Genomic DNA, 20844 nt, shown 5'->3' on the forward strand with positions numbered 1-20844 from the left:
CTTTCCTGTTCCAGGAAAGAGCCTTGCGCAGTAATTTCTTCTTGATAATAATTTCCTCTCAATTATCTCTACAAATTCTTTTACAATCAAGTTTTAGCTCTTATACTCAAGGAAAACTGCGAAATATATATATTTGCAAGTTTTTTCCCCAATAAAACTTTAAACAATTCACACATCTTCTCAATTTCTACATCTGAATTCATCTGATGTGAATTTATTATTACCATCTATGAATTTTTAGTGAATTTTATTTTGTGCATCTTATTCTGCATTAATTAATTTTTAATCTATCAGATGAATGTTGATCCAATTTATCTACATTTCGCCGCCCGAAAGAGCTCTCAAAATTGATATTTCTCTTTAAAAGCATATTAATGCACCATTAAGCCGACTAGCTATAAATTGCTGCATCAGTTATTACATTCGTTGATTTCTATTACAGAATCAATATGTTATTAACTTATCGTTCCTTGTAAATGAAACGAAAGTGATCGCGTTTATTTGGCTAACTAAGTAATTTACAACCCCTACAAAATATATGAAACTACGTTTGAAATATCCACACAAAGATATTTATATCCTGCGTTTTACATCAGCTTCGTTTTACTCTCAGATTTTATGAGAATTTTTTATAGATGATTATTAAGCAATTAATGACCTTTCTAATTATATGATAAATCGATATATTCCGGCTAAATATATAAGCTTGAAATACACAAATATACTGGCTCTATTTATATAAGTCACTTGCTTGCTAAAACACCGAGCGAACGGTCTGTATCGGAGATCGTAAAACCACCATGAAGTAACCGCCTTGAAGTAAGTATCTCAAAGCTATTTTAAGTCGCTCGAAGGCTTCCAGAGACTCTTTAGTGATAAGCAATGCACTTGAGATATCGGTGTTCCATATGGTGTGATGATTTTCGGTTAAACGAATGATCCGGATGTTTATGTTTATCTCTTAAGTTGATAAAATGCAGAACGGATTTTATCATACATATATATCAAATATTTTCGAAAGAAAATTATATATTAGAAATCTAATGTAATACTAATACTGGCATCTAATACTGGCATTTAATACTGAAAGACAGTGATCAATTGTTAAAGTTCTGAAAGTATTTAATTACTTAACTTAAAGCAACAGTGCTTTTAATATTTACTCAAAATGAATAATTAATTACTAAGCTCAGTATTATATTTTTGTAAGAATATCCTCTCCATTACATCATAATATATTCCGTCATACATATTGTTCATTATACCAATTATGAAATTAAAAAAGTGTCTTCCATCAAGTTAAATACTTGAAGACATTTTGTAAAAATCTTAAATATTATTTCGTACAAAATAAAGATGTTAATATATATCTTACAATCAAGGGTCTTACGAACTTGTATTTGTCAGAATGTACTTACTTCGCATTCTTTGGTAGCATGCCATTAGCTGGACCGGAATACGTAGGAGTGAGGCAGAGGGGTGGATTATTCGAATTCTGTGGAACTAGAGGTTGCCTTGCGTGCGCTGGCGACGTGTGTGAGCCATAGCCATCGGAATTGAGCTAAAATCACCATAGAGTAAATTTAAATATTTCTAATAAACTTCTATCAAAATTATTATGTACTTAATGAAATTATGTTATGAATATAATTACACTTTATATCATTACAATCTAATTTTAATTTGTGAGTACAGATGTTCAAAAACCAATACAATTTTTTTTCAGCATAGATTTTTTAGTTAGTTGAGTATTTGCCAATATTGAGATATATTTAAATTATATCCCAATATTTTTATTAGGAAAAGACTATTTTTGAATATTAATCAAAAAAGTTCTGATTAAACAGATGTACGGATTATGCATTGAAAGAAAAGTGTTTGATATTGTAACTATAATTATATCGTAAAATAATTAGTTAAGAGTTTCATTTTTATATAATTATTACTGCTATAATGTTAGTAGTAATAATCTAATAATTATATTGATAGTTTTATTCAAAAAATATATAATAGTTGACCGACAGTGATTATAAATTATATTCATGTTATGGTAATAATCATTTTTTTCTCAATGTGGGACATTCTATGTATATGTATATAATTTATTGAAACGTAAAAGCTTGTCTTCACTAAAACCAATCGGTATACTTTTCTTCTTCTTTCTTATAAAAAAAAAAAAAGAAATCAATATGTCAATCGACTTCAGTGGAAACTACACTTTATACTTGATTATTTACCTTGACAACGGTACCAATCAAAGAATCAGGTGGCATTTCTGGAGGTTCAGGTATCACACCTGGATTTGTATGCGCCGGATAATCGTTGTGTAGATTAACCTCCTTAACAGGAGTACCACCGTCAAGTCGTTCCATGTCCAGGCTATCAGTTGGTGTCGGCTGCGAGAGCAAACGCTCTTTCATCTCATGTAAGTATGGACACCGTTGCATCTCTTCAGACTCTTCTGTTTTGTCTCTTTGACGATCTGCGGAAGAGTAAAATTACATCAGAAATACATGCGAAAAAATTATTTATCAAATATTTAATATATTTAATATATTTAAATATAGAATATTTAATACATTTAAATATAGAATAACCCATCGCAAAATCACTCAAATTTTACAAAAGAAATTAAATTTTTATATTTTTTGCACTTTTTGTTATGAAAAATAACTTTATTGATTATTTCATTTCTTCTCATAAATTTTAGAGAAAATATATTAAATTTCCAATTTTTATGGCTGACCGTATATATAAGTCCTGAATGAAACTTACGGGAGACATGTTATTGATCGTAAAAAATTTAAATAAACATGATTTAATAAAAAAAAGTGCAGCATAGTGCCAGCAATTTTATTTATATAAATAGAAATTAAATCTTGTTTCACATTTCAATTTATACAATATGAATGACATACTTGGAAGTTTTTTATATAATAAACCTGAATTTACAACAATTCATTTTATCTCCGTAATTTCAATTTTACCATCCATAAATTTTCAGTAAAATTTTGTGCATCTTATTTTGCATTAATTTTTAATTTGTCAGATGAATTTGATTGCTTATAACTTATATAAAAATGAACATTCTGTAACTAATTTTCCTTTAATCAAAATGGCAAATAGGAACAATATCAAAGAAATATCAAAGAAATGCATGTATCTTTAATAATAAAAAAGTTATAAACAATAAAGTAAATAGAAGTTTTGAAAGACTATTTAAAAAGAAAAGTCTAGTATACCATATTGACAGTGACATCAAAAGATCAAGACAATTGAATTCGCTGGATTTGTTGGACGTTTCTTTGATTTTATTGAAGCATACGCGCGATCCTTTGAATCTTTAACTTTCAACTATCAGAAGAAATAAAACTTTCGTAAATCGTTCTGATTTACGAAAGCTTTGAAAAATAACTTTTTATTTTCGAAACAGATAATCTATTTCGGAAGTGCTCAAATTTCAATTGAATTTATTCTAAAGCTTAGAGAATACAAATTTCATATTATAAAAGCTCATGCGTATTATCGTTATTTTTGTTACATATCATTAATCGCTTTAGACTTTGATATAATTTTATCGAAATAGCGATATGATCGAATGAAACATGAAACACTCGTTGATATACGTTACGTCAACGATCATTATAAGTCAGATAAGTAACTTTTTTTAAGAGAGCTGAATGACGTTTATCCTTTAATCAAGAAATTTCACATTTATTTATTTCTGTAATGTTATTATTTTCGTGGTATATTAAGTTAGTATTATCGTGACATTCTTTCTTCATTAACATATACAAATGTAATGATTTACATATAGTATTTTACAAATGTAAAATACTATATCATTTAAATTCACGCTTGAAAGATTTTGAAGCCTACACATATTATCTTATTGATTTATTTCACCGAACCTTTTCACTAAACTTACTTAAAGCCACGGTACCCATAATGCACACTTTAATATGTGTGGTTATTAGATCTTTAAGAAAAAAGATCCTCGAAGGAGAACTTGCTTTTGACCAAGAACTCGATGAAAAAGAGTATGCAATGTTGAGCAGAAGTCAACAACGATAATGCAAACGCGATCAGATTGGTACTGTCTCAGAAGGAAGCTCCAGCCGTTAACTCGCTTCTTAGCTCTCTCTCCATAGTAGAGTTCGCCAAACATGGAGCTGCGATTGGCGCGCTAGAGTGCTCGCCTGGTCACGTGCATACATCTTTCCACGTGGATGCTCACCGAAGAACTGGATGAGCGAGATAGAAAACTAACAACCATCTCAAAGAGATATTTTTGTAGATTTACAATACTTATGTAATAGACTGCGTATTTATATGCAACAGCTGAAGGCACTGTTCAGAAGAATGTCATAGGTCTATGTGCGTGACAGAGAGAATACATAAACAATGATGAACAGACCATACAAATGTTCTTCTAATGTTTAAAATAATGAATAGTCTATTACATAAATTCATGACTTGAAGAGCTCGTGACATCTAACACGATCCTGTTAGATTTTAAGTTCTGCAAAAATGATTCATTCGCATAGCCATTTGAATTTGAACTTACGAATCCGAGCTCAACGCACTGTACACACTCTGTATACATTTACAATTTATGTCTCATTTATATACCTTAAAATATATTGGAAGTATCAGTCAAACTGAATACCATAGCAAAAGTGTCCTCAACATCGGATCTTGTTCATTTGAAATCTGTCTATGCGCTTGCGCTAGATAATAATCGCATATATTTACTTAATTTTATGCGATACATATCTTTATAATATAGAATTTCAAAAGTGTCAGATTTGTATAGACGCACATCACACTAAACAAATAAACAAATACAGGGTTTTCCAAAAACATGGACGAATGAACGAATAAGAAAATGGTGAAATATACCGATATTTTAAAAAGTTATCTTTTAGTATGAACGCTGAAAAACCATCATTTTCAGGTGCATAAAAGCGGGAGGAGTGATGAAAATTTTAAATGGCACTAGAGGTCAAGTGAGAGTTTATTTACAAGGCCTTTTTATGACGATAAAAACCCTGATAATTTTAAATCGCACGAATGACCCCATTTAAAACGACGATCACAAAAAGTGAAAATTTCATGCAATGGCATTACCCAAAATCATTATCCCTTTCGCATCTGAGAATGATGGTTGATCAGCACTTATGCCAAAAGTAATTTTTTTAAATATCGGAATTCATCGATTTTTGATATTTTCGTTTTTACAAAAATTATATCATGGACTTTCCAAACTTTTGAGAAACCCTGTATGTTAAATTGGAGACAGCGCTAACACATAAACGCGTTACTAATTAAATTTTCTATCCACGTAATTTTTTTATAATCACTGATCTATTTTAATTTTTATTAATTTATGAAGTTAAACGTTTATTCGATTTTTATAAAATTATTATTTATGCAAAATTGCATTAATCTCAGTATTGAATCATTAGCGGATATTATTGACTCACTTTGAATTAATTTATTTAAATTAAACATGTTTGTACATTTAAAGTGAAACATGAAGGAAATATGTCACTTTGTTGCGGCATATACTTTGTATAGCATTGGAAGGGCGGTGGGTGTTTGGGAACGGTTACTGACCTATCTCCTCTCACGTTACAGTCTATCTTTGTGAGAACAAGGCAACTACGTAAAATAGTGCGGTAGTAATAGAGAGACGTGATATCTTATGATACGTGTCTGATATTGGGGAGAGGAAATTTTAATTTTAACAATTATCTAATAAAAAATTAAATATATTAACTGTATTTTCATTTATTTATTTAGAAAATAATTTTTATATTTTCAAGATTATTTTTCAGATTCGTCGAATTTACAGAATTATAGTATCCATATTCGGAATATCTAAATTTTACCTCATGTTACGTTTGAATAATCGAATCACCAGATGTTGATAATTAATATCCATCAGTTACAAGCCGGACTTTACGTTATGTCTAGCTCAAGTGACAGCGTGTAATTGACGATACGTGCGGAACAAGTCCAAGGCTCGAGAATTCGATAACTGACCTAACTGAATGCACATTCAGGTGACGTCGCGACATCACGATGTCTACTGCAGCTTATTTCGTCGTGCAAGCTCTTTTCTCCCTCTCTTACTATTTTTAGTCATCGTCAACTACACACACACACACACACACACACACACACACACACACACACACACACACGGGCATATATATATATACAAACATATATATCTAGAAATATCTGCACTTCGCCAAGAACAACAATTTTAATTACGAATATCCATTCGCGACTCAATCTTGTCTTCATTTTTCTTTCATTCCTTTCTCTCTCCAAAGCGCGAATTTCTTTTTTCTTTCCGCGTGTACAAACATGCACATCGACCAACGCGAAATTATTTCTGCCGTCTACTTCGAATCTACTTTGCCACAACGAGGTTTCTAGGCGACTTTCGCGTGAGAGGACCGATTCTGAAGATTCAGCACTGACAGCGAGCAGTGCGGTTGAACGATCAATCACAGAAATACGCGGGATAATGAATTTAAGAATACCTCAAGGGCAATTCTCAGATTATTGCTGAAACTTATAGTCCAGCATGGATGATTTCAAGGCGATTACGTGTTCACTAACAAAATTTGTTCAATTGTTAAAATCGTTATTAAATCATCAATCAAAATTATAACTTTCATTTTTCGTACGTAATTTATATAAATTATAAATTGTAAATATATTTAGATGACAAATAACAAATTTAAAATAATGGCCGCGTTTAGCAGAATGTTTATTTTGCAACTGTTGGAAATTTCCTTCGTGCTGATTGGATTATACTTTTAGATCTAGAGAAGAATAATCTCAGCGAAGAAAATTTCCAACAGTTGCAAAATATATATATTCTGTTCACGCCGATGTTTCAAGCGATACGCGATTTTTCCGAACGCATCCGCCTTTTGATTTGACGAATTTTATCACTGATGCAGTTCGCTCACTGTGATTTAATAGGATTTGAATTTTTTTACGTCACGTCACGTCACATGCAGTGATAATTGACTGAAATCAGACTAGGGTAAAAGCCTTCCTATTGATATAGTGCGGAAGAAAGCTTTTCGATCAATCATTCAAAGAGACACGCGAAATTGAAAGTCCTTTCAGAATTTTTTTATCTCTAACAATCAACATTTCTATCTAAAGAATTTTCAGTATATATTATATATTTAATATACTTAAGAACACGAAATTTCATTATGTGCATATAAAAATATGAAATGTAGCAATGCAATATTACAATGTTGTGCTACAAAATTCGCATATGATTGCATAACTCCAGACAATAATTTCGCTTTATTTCCGCATCCACGTTCGATAAAATCTAAACATGTAGAAGTTTCCTGTAGGTTGAATCTAAGGAAAGCGACCTATTTCATACAAAGGAGGTACCGAAGAATATCGGAGTTCGGAAATAAGGTCCCAAACTTGAAGCTTCTGATATCAAGATGTCGAGCGTTTGAACTGATACGTAGCGTCGAGCCTGGTCTTTGAGTTTTGTAACGAAGTAATAAGTTTGAAAGTCTAAGTTTCTGCCAGTTGATTACTTTATCCTTGTGCCTTCTGGTGCAAGGACGGTCGTTAATAAATTGCAAATCACTTTAAGGTGATCCCCTTTCGCTTCGCCAGGGATTAAACAAAATCACTCAGTAGTCACAGCTAACTTTTAGCTACTCGTAGGTGCACTTGATTCAAAATTAAAAGTTGATATTTTTACGAATATAAGAGTGCAGAAGTTACTTTAGAAGATCCATCACATGTCGGAGAGATTCAATGAATAAAGTTACGAGAATAATGTAAGTACGATTACTATGAAGCTTTAGAAACAAAAAATTAAAGTCGATCGATAAATACTTGGACTCACAGATCTTCCTATTATTAAATATAAAAATAGTATATCGAACATCATCATATATTAATTTTTTATAAATCAACTTCTAACATCAAAATCAATGTGATGGAAATGTATTAAATTAATTATAGTAATGAAGCATATTGACAAGTCTGACGTATAATATTCCAGCTCTCAGACAGTCAGATATAATTCACTGAATTATTAGTATATTTCGATTGAAGAAAATAATTTCAAGTCACGGTCGCTATTTATTATTAGTTAACCATTATTGCATCTTTATCCAATACTTTTTATAGAATAAATTTCTCTCAACATAACTTTTATATTATTTGCTCTTCTGAAACGGTGGGTTTCCTACTCAATATTCTTTATATTATACATCTGCTTTGAATTATTGTTATTAAAAGAAACTTAATATTCATCCACACACATTCTTTTTTCTATGATTTTTTTATGTCATTTCAGTTCCTTAAAATTAATAAAATTAGTGCCTTTTAGTCAACATAAATTAAATGGATCTCATAAATTAAATAGATTCAGCGTTAGTAACTGTGTCACAGATTTTAACATCAATTCAACAATCATAGGTTAATTGAATAATTATAAGAGTGACAAAAGACGATGGTCATTATCGTTGAGCAGTGTTGTGACAGCGCATTCATCTCACTATCATAATTACTCAAGATAGGTTTGATCACAAATTGGCTCACTATATCAGCAAAATTCTACCGGTGCATTCGGACGATGTCGACGCGCGTGGCCGGAAGTCAGCGAGCTTACATGCGGGGTAGCTCACGGATGGCGAAGATACTCGCGGCGACAGTGCGACTCTCGCGGGATGAGAGACAATCGAATCGCACACATGTACAAAGGTCGCGGGGGCGAGGTTATTGCTTTCGCCGGGGTGAACCGCGCGCGCGAGCGAGCGGGCGTCACAACAAACGGAAGCCGGAAGTAGCCGCGGATCGATTCACAGTCCCCGCTCGGTCGTGGACCTCGAAAAAGCCGGTAGCTCGCCGAGGCGCTACCGCGGTACAGCACGGCACCCGACACGAAACACGGTCAGACTGCGTGGCGACCACCTGTGAGCTTCGTATCGGCGCCGGCGTCGCGACGCCCACGTAGGTACTATCCATCGACCGATCCCGCTATATGCTGCTTCCCCCGTGAGAGTTCGCGTTCCTCGCGCATCAAGTTGGTCAATGACGGCTCGTTCTTTGATACAATCGGTAATTTCCCAATTTGTTCGGAGTATTTACTCACCCTAATAAGATTGATTTAGTGTAAAATTCTTTTTCGTTTCTTCATTTTTAATTCCGTTTCGGATAGAATTGCTTCGATTCCCGACACACAAATTATTTTCAATCATCGTGTTCAAAATGTGAAATATTATATTGTGCAATATTCTGTATGTGCTATTTAAAAATTTGCTTAAATATGTAACGTCGAAGAAGATCAACTAGAATATTGGAATAAAATAAAGATAGTCTCTTTTATGCACGAAGATACATATGGACAGACAAAGCATTTCCGTATAGCGTGATTCTATAAAGATTGACATTACTTCGACTGCAGTTGCTACATAATAATTGCTGTAATTAAGGTAATTACAACATAGCTTTTCCGCCGTTGTCATTTATGGAAATATTTGCATCGGACTTGCTTTCAATTTAAAGGATGTTTTATAATATTTTTTAATTAAACGCAAAATAAATTTCTGTAGAAATTTGAAGTTGCTGTTTTTAAAAACAAAACTAAAAAAAAACTAAAATTAAAACTAAACTGAAAACTAAATTTGTTACTTTCAAAAATCGATAAAATTAAATAAAGATAAAAAAGTTTTCATGTCAGATTTATTTAACAAATAAATGACATTATTATAAAATTAAAGAAATTATTTTATTTTACATCCTATTATGTAAAATATATGTATAATAATATTAATATTGGATCTAAAATAATATATGCCTTTAGGTAGGTGGCGAAACTTTTAATAGACTGTTGCTAAAAAAATTATACTAAAAAAAAAAATAGAAGGAATCTCATGAAAATTTATTTACTATTATCTTACCTTCATTGTGAACCACAAATTTTATCTCACAATTAGGGAAAGATCTCTAAAAAAATCCACACCGTACCAACATGCCAAAATGTAATTAACCGAAACACAACTCAATTGCAATCACGCATCACGAATTTGTGTACAACATTTCTAATAATATAAAATAATATACATAAAAATATAATACGTTAAGTAAAATATTTCTTCACTATAATATTAAGTATTCCAATTAAATTCGTACTGATAATTTGCTATTGCAATTTAAGTAAATTTAAGTAATCTTTTTTAATCAATCGTCACACTCACAAGATTTTTTTATTAAATCTAATATTATCTTGAATAAGACTTATTTGTAACGATTAAGCAGAGCTATGTCGAGGCACTCACGTCGCGTTTCGCGTCTCCCGCGCGAATAATCGTGATTCTATGATGGTCGCGCGATATCCCGTCGAGATCCTTTCTCTTTCCAAAGTGCGAGTCGACAGTGGATACTCTTGAAGATCGAGGCGAGTAACTTAATAATATATGCAAAAGTGTCCTGAGCTTATTTCTGTTTTAAGTGTTAAAAATATGATTGACATTAATTCGTGCATAAAAATGCGAATTAGTTTTTTGAATATCTTTTGCACTATTTCAACCGATTTTACATTTTTATTTACAATTTTTTCTCAGGATTTTGACAAAGTAAAAATCTTTTCATCGGGATATTTGTCTTGTCTATCAGATTCCTTTGAAGTCTAACATACCAATCTTGTTTTGTCTAGCATATCAAAAACGAAGATAGATTATTGCAGACACTACAAGGGCGGTAAGGTACATATATACAAAGACCTTTTCTCGAGTCCTACACATACTCTAGCTGTCACTCATTGCAACTTCAAAGAAATCGAACTATTAATAATAAATGTGTTCTTATTTTTCATTTATTGTGATTTTTCTGGTTTTCCGATAGCAATCCCATTTTAAACACACACACACACACACACACACACACACGCGCGCGCGCATGCACAAATACATTTCTTCGACGATAAGACTCTTGTTTGATAATTTGTCGATTGAATTACGTATGTATTCTTTATCGCGTGCCAGAAATTGTGACATTTAATCATTTTAAGGAAAATTATTTTATCGATGATAACATAATTCAAAGATTAAAGAGATGAGTGAATTTATACTTGACAAAGCTCTGAATATGTTTTTCTCTTTTTTCAATCATGAAATCACAATTCAATGTTACGTCCTGGTGAACGTAGTCCATGCATGCATGTGCGCGTGTATATCGTTGCAACTCAAACAATCCTCTCGTTTTTCCTCACTGGTCCTTGACTCGATTTTTGGGTCGTTACAATATAAATACAGGCTGGTCGATAAGTTCAAGGTTCGCGGCACGGTCGAACCAAAGCCTCCGCGCATTTATCAGCTCGTTAACCGCTCCCCTTTCACATATAGTTTGAAACACGCCGCGCACATTTTTCTCGTTTACGCAAGATTAATTGGCGCAGTCGAGCGCAAGAGCCATTTTTCAAAACGTACGCCATGATGAAAAATTCATAATTTAGACGGGAAATTAGCCGGAGCAAACGTAATAAATTTTAACGGTAGCATTTAATGGTATTTAAAATTATGACTAAAATGTATTAGTTAATTATACAATATATTGATTATTTAATATTTTGAAATAATTTGTGATTTTATATGTGTATATATTGTGCGTTTTATCCATGTTTGTATTTCATATATTTCTTTGAATTTTATTTTTACATATATCACTTCATATGTTTCGCGATGAGTTTTCCGAAACCCCTAGGCTATATATCGTGAATGCGTTCCATCCTGTAAGAAGCTATTTCATGTGTTTGTTACACGCAACCAATTTAAAAATCGATATAGCTGGCGTGGAATTGTTTTGCTAGAAAGTCATTGACCGAGAAACTGATGTAGAAAGTAGCGTTATTTTATATATTCTGTGATTGACTGTGATTGATATTTATAAAAGCATATAACAGTTGCAAATACGCAACATAAACGATATCAATCTCATTGATCAAAAATTTTAGATTACAATGTCGATATATAATTTAATTCATGTTAATATTTTTCTACCATTCATATTGAATGCACGATGATTGAAATTGTATGTTATATTAAAGATTTAGAAGTGTTTGTTTTTTCAATACCAACGCACGCGAGGAACTTATATATCAATGAGTTCAAACTTCCACATTTACGAAATTTTTTTATAACACTTCTTATAACACACAATCAATATTCCGATGTAGCAATTTTATAATTTCTATCGCGCATTTGGCATGAAACTCCAACTTCATATGTAACATACTATTATATATTTTCTCGCGACATTTAAGATTGATTGTGATCTTAATTAAATTCCGCTACCTGCAGCAGTTTGCAAAAAAATTAGCAAACACAAATAAGTGAAGAAAGGCATATTTGATCAAAAGAAATCGTGATACTTCACGTAAAATATTATTAACTCTGCTGATCTATTATTTCTATTCAACCCAAAATATAATTAATTTTCTTACTAAGATTTTATAAAAAATTTTTCTCTGGTATTTTGCTGAGTTCTTCTTCTTGTTAATTCTTGTTGTAAGTTTTTCTTTTTGTGAAGATTTTTTTATTTTTTACATAACTTCAAATATTTTGATCCGTGATTTTGAACTTTAAATATTTTGAACGTTATGATCATATAATAATAAATTTGAACTAATCAGCATAATTAAGATCCGCTTTAATCGCTATGGTCTTCATTTATTTGCGTTGATTATATATTTCAATTTTTCACTTGAATTGTTCAAATTACCAAAACTTTCCGGAAGTCTGCATGCACGTGACACAAGCGTTCACCGATTGTCGCGCGCGGAACACATAATTTCAACATAAGACGTCTGACACAAAAATCCAAGAGAGCACTGTAAAACACCCGTGGAAATTCCACATGGCAGATATACTCACGCTTTCATTAAACGAGGATGAAGCTCTATGCCATGGACAAGTCCCTGACCTTTCGATGACGTCCTAAAGGTAGAACGATTTCTCGTGAGGAAAGCAATCTCTCGGAGGTACTTTGGATTGCTTGCTGTTGTAAGAAATTGCAAGAGATGCGAAACCTCACTGGACAAGATAAGGTGAAGCCGATTGTGCTACTTCGAAGCAACGTGCTGATCAGCGCTAGACGAATGTAAACAAGGAGATCCCGAGCTTGCGCCCTGCCCGGAAGCTGCTACCGCTCTTTCTGTCCTTTCCGGCGGACTTCTTCGTCTTTACACTCTCTCTATCTCTCTCTATATCTTCCTTTTCTCGTGTTGCGCTCTCGTATTGCGTGGCTCTGGTGTCCGTTCGCGTGTGCGTGCACGGCTCCGGGGTGAGTTTGTGCCGGCCGGCTGATCTGTCTCACTCTCAGTATGTCTGCGACGCTGCGCGGCCGCCTATGGTGGTGTAATGGCGACGCTCAGTTGGTTATGGGGGTCGCCGCGCGCGCGAAGCCACCCCCATGCAATGTGGAAAGGCGATCAATACCCAACTCCCGCGATTCCCGCTTTTCCACCCCGTGGACGTTCCTCTGTCCCCCTTCGACAGTGTACTGTTGCGCCTATATTGATGTCGGTGGTAAGCTTGGCGCTCTACTACGTAGGGGTAGTAGCGATGACGATGGTCGTCGTTGCGTCAAAACTGCCTCGTGGAGCGAGGTCTCGCTTTGCGAGACGATGGACGTGTAGGGAGGACAGAGGTTTCAGGGTTATTACAGGTGGAATGGTAGGGTTAAAACCGCACGCGAGCGCGCGCGGAGATAAACTGCGCACGGTTCTTTGTCCTCTTTTTTTGTGATCGTGAAGCTTCATACTTGTAAAAAACACGGTATATAATTGATCAAAAATTATAAATTTTAAAATTAAAGTTTTATTGCATTCTTTTCATCATACTGAAATTAATAAAAATAATAAACCCAAGCAGAACGGAAAAGTCATGATGACATGAAACTAGTTCCCAAATGATTATTAAAAGTTACATTTTAATCAGTCATTATACATTTTAACGTTATCGTAATCTGTTGTTTTCTTAAAAAGCTTATTCACATGAATAACATATGTAATAAAAAAGAAGATATTATAAGATGTAATTAACAATTAATAAAATGCCTTTTACATTATTCCACATTGAGTAACCGAAGTCAATTTAGAAGCAGTCTGGTGAGTCTATTGATTTTATACATTACGACTTAAACGGCTCCATGTTACGATGGATACGGGGCTGTATCGCGGAGTTTGACTAAAATGCACCCTCTTCCGAGTGTCCCGGCAATACGGAGGGGTGGATTTAGCTCGTAATTACGGGTACTTCCTCCATGGACGACCATTCCTCCGAACTGTTTGAAAACGAAATCGTGATACTTTACAACGCATAATAACGGATACTGTTATTTCTTTGTCTTTGATTCTCAGTTTTCACGAAACATGAATATTCGCGTGCTGTTTACTTGCTTTTAATTTGCGGCTGTTCTGTTCGAGAGGATCTCGGTGATGTTCTATAACGAGGTTAATTTGCAAGCGAAAGTAGGGTAAACTTTTTACAGTATATCTATCATATAAAATCCACTGACAGGCTATTTTTATTATTATGAAGCATTATAATTAAAGTCTAGCGTTCATGATTGTAATCTCGTTCTATTGGTTATTCCCTATCAAAAAGAAAAAAATATTAATCATTTAGCTGCAAATCACATAGAGAATATTATTGAATTATTGATAAAGAATATAAATAGAAATATAATGCAATTGCGCAATATATCTCTCCAACTTATTACTTTCTTAATTATTAATCACAAATGATGTTATCGATTAGCAGCAAGAAATTCTTATCATCTATAATTTCTTTCCATTACAAATTGACTCAATAATAATATATGCAACAAGTGCCAATGTGATTTGACTACAAAATATTTGCTGCTGATATTCATAATCGGTCTTTACATTTACTATCTTAAGTACAGCCTAAGATTAAATTAAATAAAAATGAAAATCATTTTGTGAATCCAAAAATAAATCAATATAAGTAAAATGCATGTACGAATCTCTGCGATTGTTGATGCTTAAATAATGTATTTATAAGGCAATAAAATTCGCCAACAATTGAACTGTATTTATCAACGAAATTTAACAATAGTTAAGTTTATTTTTATATATATATATATATATATGTACATTTAACTTTGTTAATAAATGCACTTTAATTGTTTATAAATTATATCTTATTGCCTTATAAATATATTATTTACAATCCAACAATCCAACAATCGTGTAAAGACAGGCATTGTTTTACTTATATTTAATTTACAGTCTCACAGAGTTCCTTTTGACATTAATTAAAATAGTTTTGAAATAACAATGAAATAACAATGAATTATGAATACTATTTTAAAGACATTAACACATAGAAATGTATTTAGGACAGTATTTATAATTATATATATTATTGACGTATTTAGACAACTTTGATCTTCGCGCTCTCGCGTAAAGAATGGTCACTTTTCCATCTTGTATTCTTTCGAGGCACAAGGCGATCAGCAAGTCGCGGACGAGATGCCTTCGGAAATCTAGAACCGGGAACACACCCACGCGAAACAGCAGCAACCTGCAACTGGCAAACATTAGGCATTAAATCGAGCGCATACTTAAGGGTCATATCGTTCGCACGCTTTCTTATGCAACGATCTTCTCACGCGCCACGATAAAAACGCATCCCTCGTTCGTTGTACATGTCCACACGTATGTACATCCTACTCTCGCCGATTCGACTTTATACTATTTTTTCGCAATTCTTTTAAATTCTTTATAGGAAGATCATCAACAAAAATCTCGATTGACATGCTATCAAAAATGGTTCTTGCGTATTTTTAAGTCCTGAAAAATTATACACGTATCTATACAATTGCACAAAGTATTTAGGTAATTAATTGTATATAATTGTACAATTAATTGTATATAATTGTACAAATCTTCTATTTTCTAAAAAATTACACAAGTGATTGTATAAAACAGTGATAATCTGCGATCCATCTGTGAATTTTTTGCAATCTGCTGGCTCATAGCCGAAAATATAAAATTATATTTTCTATTTTATATAAATGAAATAATATTATACAATCTAAAATTTCTTATTTATTTCTAAAAATAATTCTCTGAAAATAATGTTTAAGAAAGGTTGCGTATTACAATATTTTGATTGTAAATAATTATACAAAATATAAATAATTATACATATAAATAATTATAAGTATAATTATTTATAAGTATACATAAAATATTCGTATAATTAATTATTTCTTATTATCAATATGTTATTGACATAAGACAGAAGCAATCTAAAATTGAAGCATCAGTAGAGTCCTTAAGCCAACAGTAAAAATAAGGAATTACTAGTAATTTAGTATAATCTCGAAGTCGACGAAGCAATGAGAATTCAAAGATCTTTAATGAAGACAATAATCCAGTATATATTTCGAATTTTTTTAGTGATATTAGTTATAATAAAAAATTAATGAAACAAATAATCAACATTAATTAATAATTTTCGTACGAATTATGTGAGTAAGCATCGTAATTTAGTTGAGTTACTTAAAATGGAGTAATTAAGAGCAAATATTCCATTTATCAATTTAGCTAATTACGTCTCAAGAGACGCAGGAAAATATTTCTATTAACGACGCATCCAATATGTAGTTAATTATTAATAATATAGCCAAAGTAATTATCTTCTTCACATGTACATTTTCAAATATTAAAATATAAAATTAATTTAGTTAATTCAATAATTATTCATCATGCGACGAAAGATATTAGTACAATAGTATTACAAAATGCGCTTCAGATAATGTGCCATTATCAATATTACAATTAATATTAACACTTTACTAGCAGAACTTGTGTTTTGCAGATTACATGTATACATTAAATAGTATTAGAAATAAATACTTATAGATAGGATATGAAAATCTAATTATAATTAATTACAATAAAATTACTATCACGTTATATTCAATCGCGATTTAATTATTAGGAGATTTATCGAGTAAATTAATGTACATATTCTTAAATCAATTTGCATGAGATGAATTGGCGCCGCGAAGAGAAAGTTACGATTCAACTTCATTTCCATTAGATTCAGATTGAGGGTCGGTCACCAGATAACCTTGGACCCGAGGAAGGTTTGCCTCAACATTGAGAGATCATGAACATACTCGCGGAATTGACTCCGGAATCGCGGGTATTTAGGTCATCTCAGCTATGATTCTCTGCTATTTGAATTATTCCCTGTTGTCGTTGCATTGTTAATAACTGCCTATCGTAGTACGAAGCAAGTTATTACATAGAAAGTTCGATTTTAGATAGACTCGAATTGTCTATATTTAAAGTCTTGTTTCATTTTTGTCATGGAGCAAACATAATAGAAATGCGGTTTGTCAGTTTGACATTATCTGTACTTTCTAATTTAACGAAGATTAATATTGTGGTTTTCTCGAAAAAAATAATCGTGAATGGTGATAAATAAAAAGGAACGTTTCGTTATTGCGGACGAGTGTATTGCAATTCGTAAGGTACAAATAGTACAAAGGGTATAAGAGTACAAACATTGCGTAGGAACTAGATTATGCGGACATAGAAAAAGTACAGTTCAGAGACGTGATATAGCAACTTCCTCGTTCTGCTCTCTCCTCTTATATCACTCGCAAATGTGAATTGCATCCTTCGTGATTTCGCCCTGATTTTATCTTTTTATGGAGAGGATTCATGCCGAGATCGTAAACGCGTTAACAATGTGCACGAGAAAAGTCTATGCGAAAAGGACGAATTTACTGCAAAAGGCTTTCTCTTGCAACATTTGAAGTAAAATGTATAACGGGAGATCATTAATTATATTAATAATTAGGCTGTAATGATTTAATCTAAATCATTATTTATTATTTATTTTTGAAGCCTTGTTGCTCTCTTAGGCATTATTTAATATTTACTTTTGCAGCCTATTTGTATTTTTCATATCGCTTCTTATTGCGATATTCTCTGACTGCTCTAGGACGAAGATGTAGGCGAGAGAGAAGAAGTGAAGGAAAGAATGGACATGGGATCTCGGCATAAGTCCTCGGGATTCTCAATAAACGTAACATGTCGCGCGTAAATCCTATGTCAGATTATAATAAATATTATATAGAACAACGTAATAATAAATATATATTTATATCTTGTATATATAAATATGTGTATGCATGTATATATGTATATATTTATATTATATATATGTATATATACATATGCATATATACATAAATACGTATATAGGAAGAAACATGTCGACACAACTAGCGCTAAACACCGAGAATTCGCTTTTTTATTGTATATTCTCCACCGTTTATTTACAGCCGTCTTAAAGAAACTATATCTTACAAAAGATCGACTGCACCGACCGGATAACTAGAATTCGCAACGGCGATAATCGATATTAAAAAGCTTCTAGCACGAACACATATTACTCATAAACGCCTACATTTCCATTAAACCTCGACTTCTTTCTCTCTGTCTTTGCTCTTGTTTCATGTACAGGTACGCAAAACACACACACACACACACACACACACACGCGCGCGCGCGCACGTGTATATATCCATACGTAATCACACACGTCAATTTATTCAATCATTTTTCACTTCGTGATCTCATCCTCACATCTGTCAGTTGAGCATGAAAGAAATTCGAATAGGTTGCTTCTAGTTTTGAATTTGCATGTCGATCGCGATCGATCTTGATCCCCTTTATCTCTTATCAACTCGGACAGCACTCTTCTTGACGGATTTAAGGCTTAATGATATGATCAGCCATTGTACTGTATTTCTACTTCGAACGTCTTCACTTTTTCATGTCTATCGTTTCTACTTTTGAAAATCACGCGAAGTCTACGATAGATATTAGATACTCGCCCATCGAGTTAATTCTGATCATTCAGTTTTCTGAGCCTAACATAAAATAAGTTTCTCTTGATAATACAATTCAACGTCGATAATAAAATGTTCGTGCATTATAAATCACGATTGTAACAGTGGTACTAATTATTTCCGTTTTTACAAATAGATTTTTCTACGATAATATTTCTAAAATTATATTTCTTATATTAAAATTATAAATCTTCTTGTGCGTATATTTTTTTTAAATATAAAAGGACCAAAGTGTTCTCTGATTTTAATTCCGTTAGGATATTTAATAATATCTATATGGTTTTTTCTTTATTGAATTATATGGACATTGCAAATCGCTCGAAAATATGAAGTTCGTGGTCTGTGCGAGTCGAGAGAATTAAGAGAGATTTCGAGTTTGTTAAATAGAAAACTGAGAGAAGTAGATTCTTTTTTCATATTGTCAGTATTAAAATATTTTTAATTCCAGCGAGATTTGTTCCTTACTTGTATTTATGTAATTGTCTCACGTAATAATGATTGATAATTTTATTTATTATGAAAAAATCTATAGTATTCTATTTATTTGTAATAGTGTTCTATTATTATTTATTGTTTGCGCTATTAAACATACTCGTAATCTATTTTCCCTGTCACTATTTTAACTCTCGAGTCATCTACATGTACACGACAATTGTTGTTTAAGCTGCAGTTTGTACTACGTGGAAGACGGATATCCGTGAGAGTGTCCAAGCGCCTTGAATTATACGAGCACCAAACATTCAGGTTACACACAGTTAGAGTACTCGGTTCGATCGATTTAGCGGATCAGAATTTACGCTTAGTGCTCTAATCATTCTCCTGACATTCGTTTCAGTCTTTTGGAAAAGGGAGTCCGATTCTTCTCGAACTCTCGCTCGTCTACTCAGAATGAATACAAAAGTTTATCGAACGAAGAAGATTCATTGTTCCCGTATTGGATCGAAGATCTATGCCGAATGCTTCGACCAGATTGTTCTAAGAAGAATCTAGTCTTTTCTACTTCTAACGAATGAACATTTTGTCGCCTACAGAATCATGTATTCAGATATTTGAGCGAACGTTAATTCAAATATTTAATAAAAATAATAATTAATTATGTTCCTCCGTATCTCTATATTAAATCGTTTTGGTCGTCTGATGAATTGAGAAAATCGTCATTTAAATATCTACAAGAGAAAAATTTAGAATGTACATATTATAGAATGTACAGATATCAGATTCAATATTTATGAGTGAACTCTATTTTGAAAAAGTTTTAGCTACACAGTTGGAGAAAATTTATGTTAAGTTTACACATTTTTCACACGTGTCTTAAATGGTCCATTCAAATTTTTGTGTTATTTTAACAAGATGAATATAGAAAATGTTATATAGATGTTATATAGAAAACATATAACATGAATATTATAATTAAAAATATTCTATTTTAAAAAATAACACAAAAAATTTAATACTGACACAATTTGGAAGCAAATTGTGGAAGCATATTTTTGTCGGTAAAATTATTATCTTAGAATTTACTTGTATTTAAAAATATCAATTATGTTTATAATATTTATTTACTCATAAATTTACTCATAAATTATTATTTTGAAATTAAAAAATTTTGAACATCAATTTAATACAAAATATTTAAATAATGTATTACTTTAAATCAACACTCGAATATGTTTAAAAATTAACACAAAAATTTTATTACTTTACAAGAATTACAGTTTCAATATAAATACAAAATGATTTTACTGTGTAACTAGTCAGATCGTCTGATTGTGAGAAGTGCAATTGATTTTGTTTCATTTCTCGAGATATTCTTTCATATAAATGCTTTCCTTATCTTCTATCAATTCGAATGATATTGCGGAATTGATACGA

The 20844-nt window shown here is 32.1% G+C and overlaps 1 protein-coding gene across 1 annotated transcript; it reads right to left on the reverse strand.

Annotated features, from left to right (window-relative positions):
• Positions 1-1414: 1414 nt before the first annotated feature.
• Positions 1415-4001, reverse strand: LOC108688554. Its single transcript, XM_018194857.1, has 3 exons — positions 3929-4001; positions 2238-2482; positions 1415-1561 (listed from the first exon to the last, which is right to left on the reverse strand). The coding sequence occupies exons 1-3, from the start codon at positions 3945-3947 to the stop codon at positions 1415-1417; spliced, it is 411 nt and encodes a 136-aa protein (XP_018050346.1). The 5' UTR covers positions 3948-4001.
• Positions 4002-20844: the final 16843 nt, after the last annotated feature.

Source organism: Atta colombica, unplaced genomic scaffold (genome assembly GCF_001594045.1).
Source record: "Atta colombica isolate Treedump-2 unplaced genomic scaffold, Acol1.0 scaffold236, whole genome shotgun sequence".
Taxonomy (NCBI): domain Eukaryota; kingdom Metazoa; phylum Arthropoda; class Insecta; order Hymenoptera; family Formicidae; genus Atta; species Atta colombica.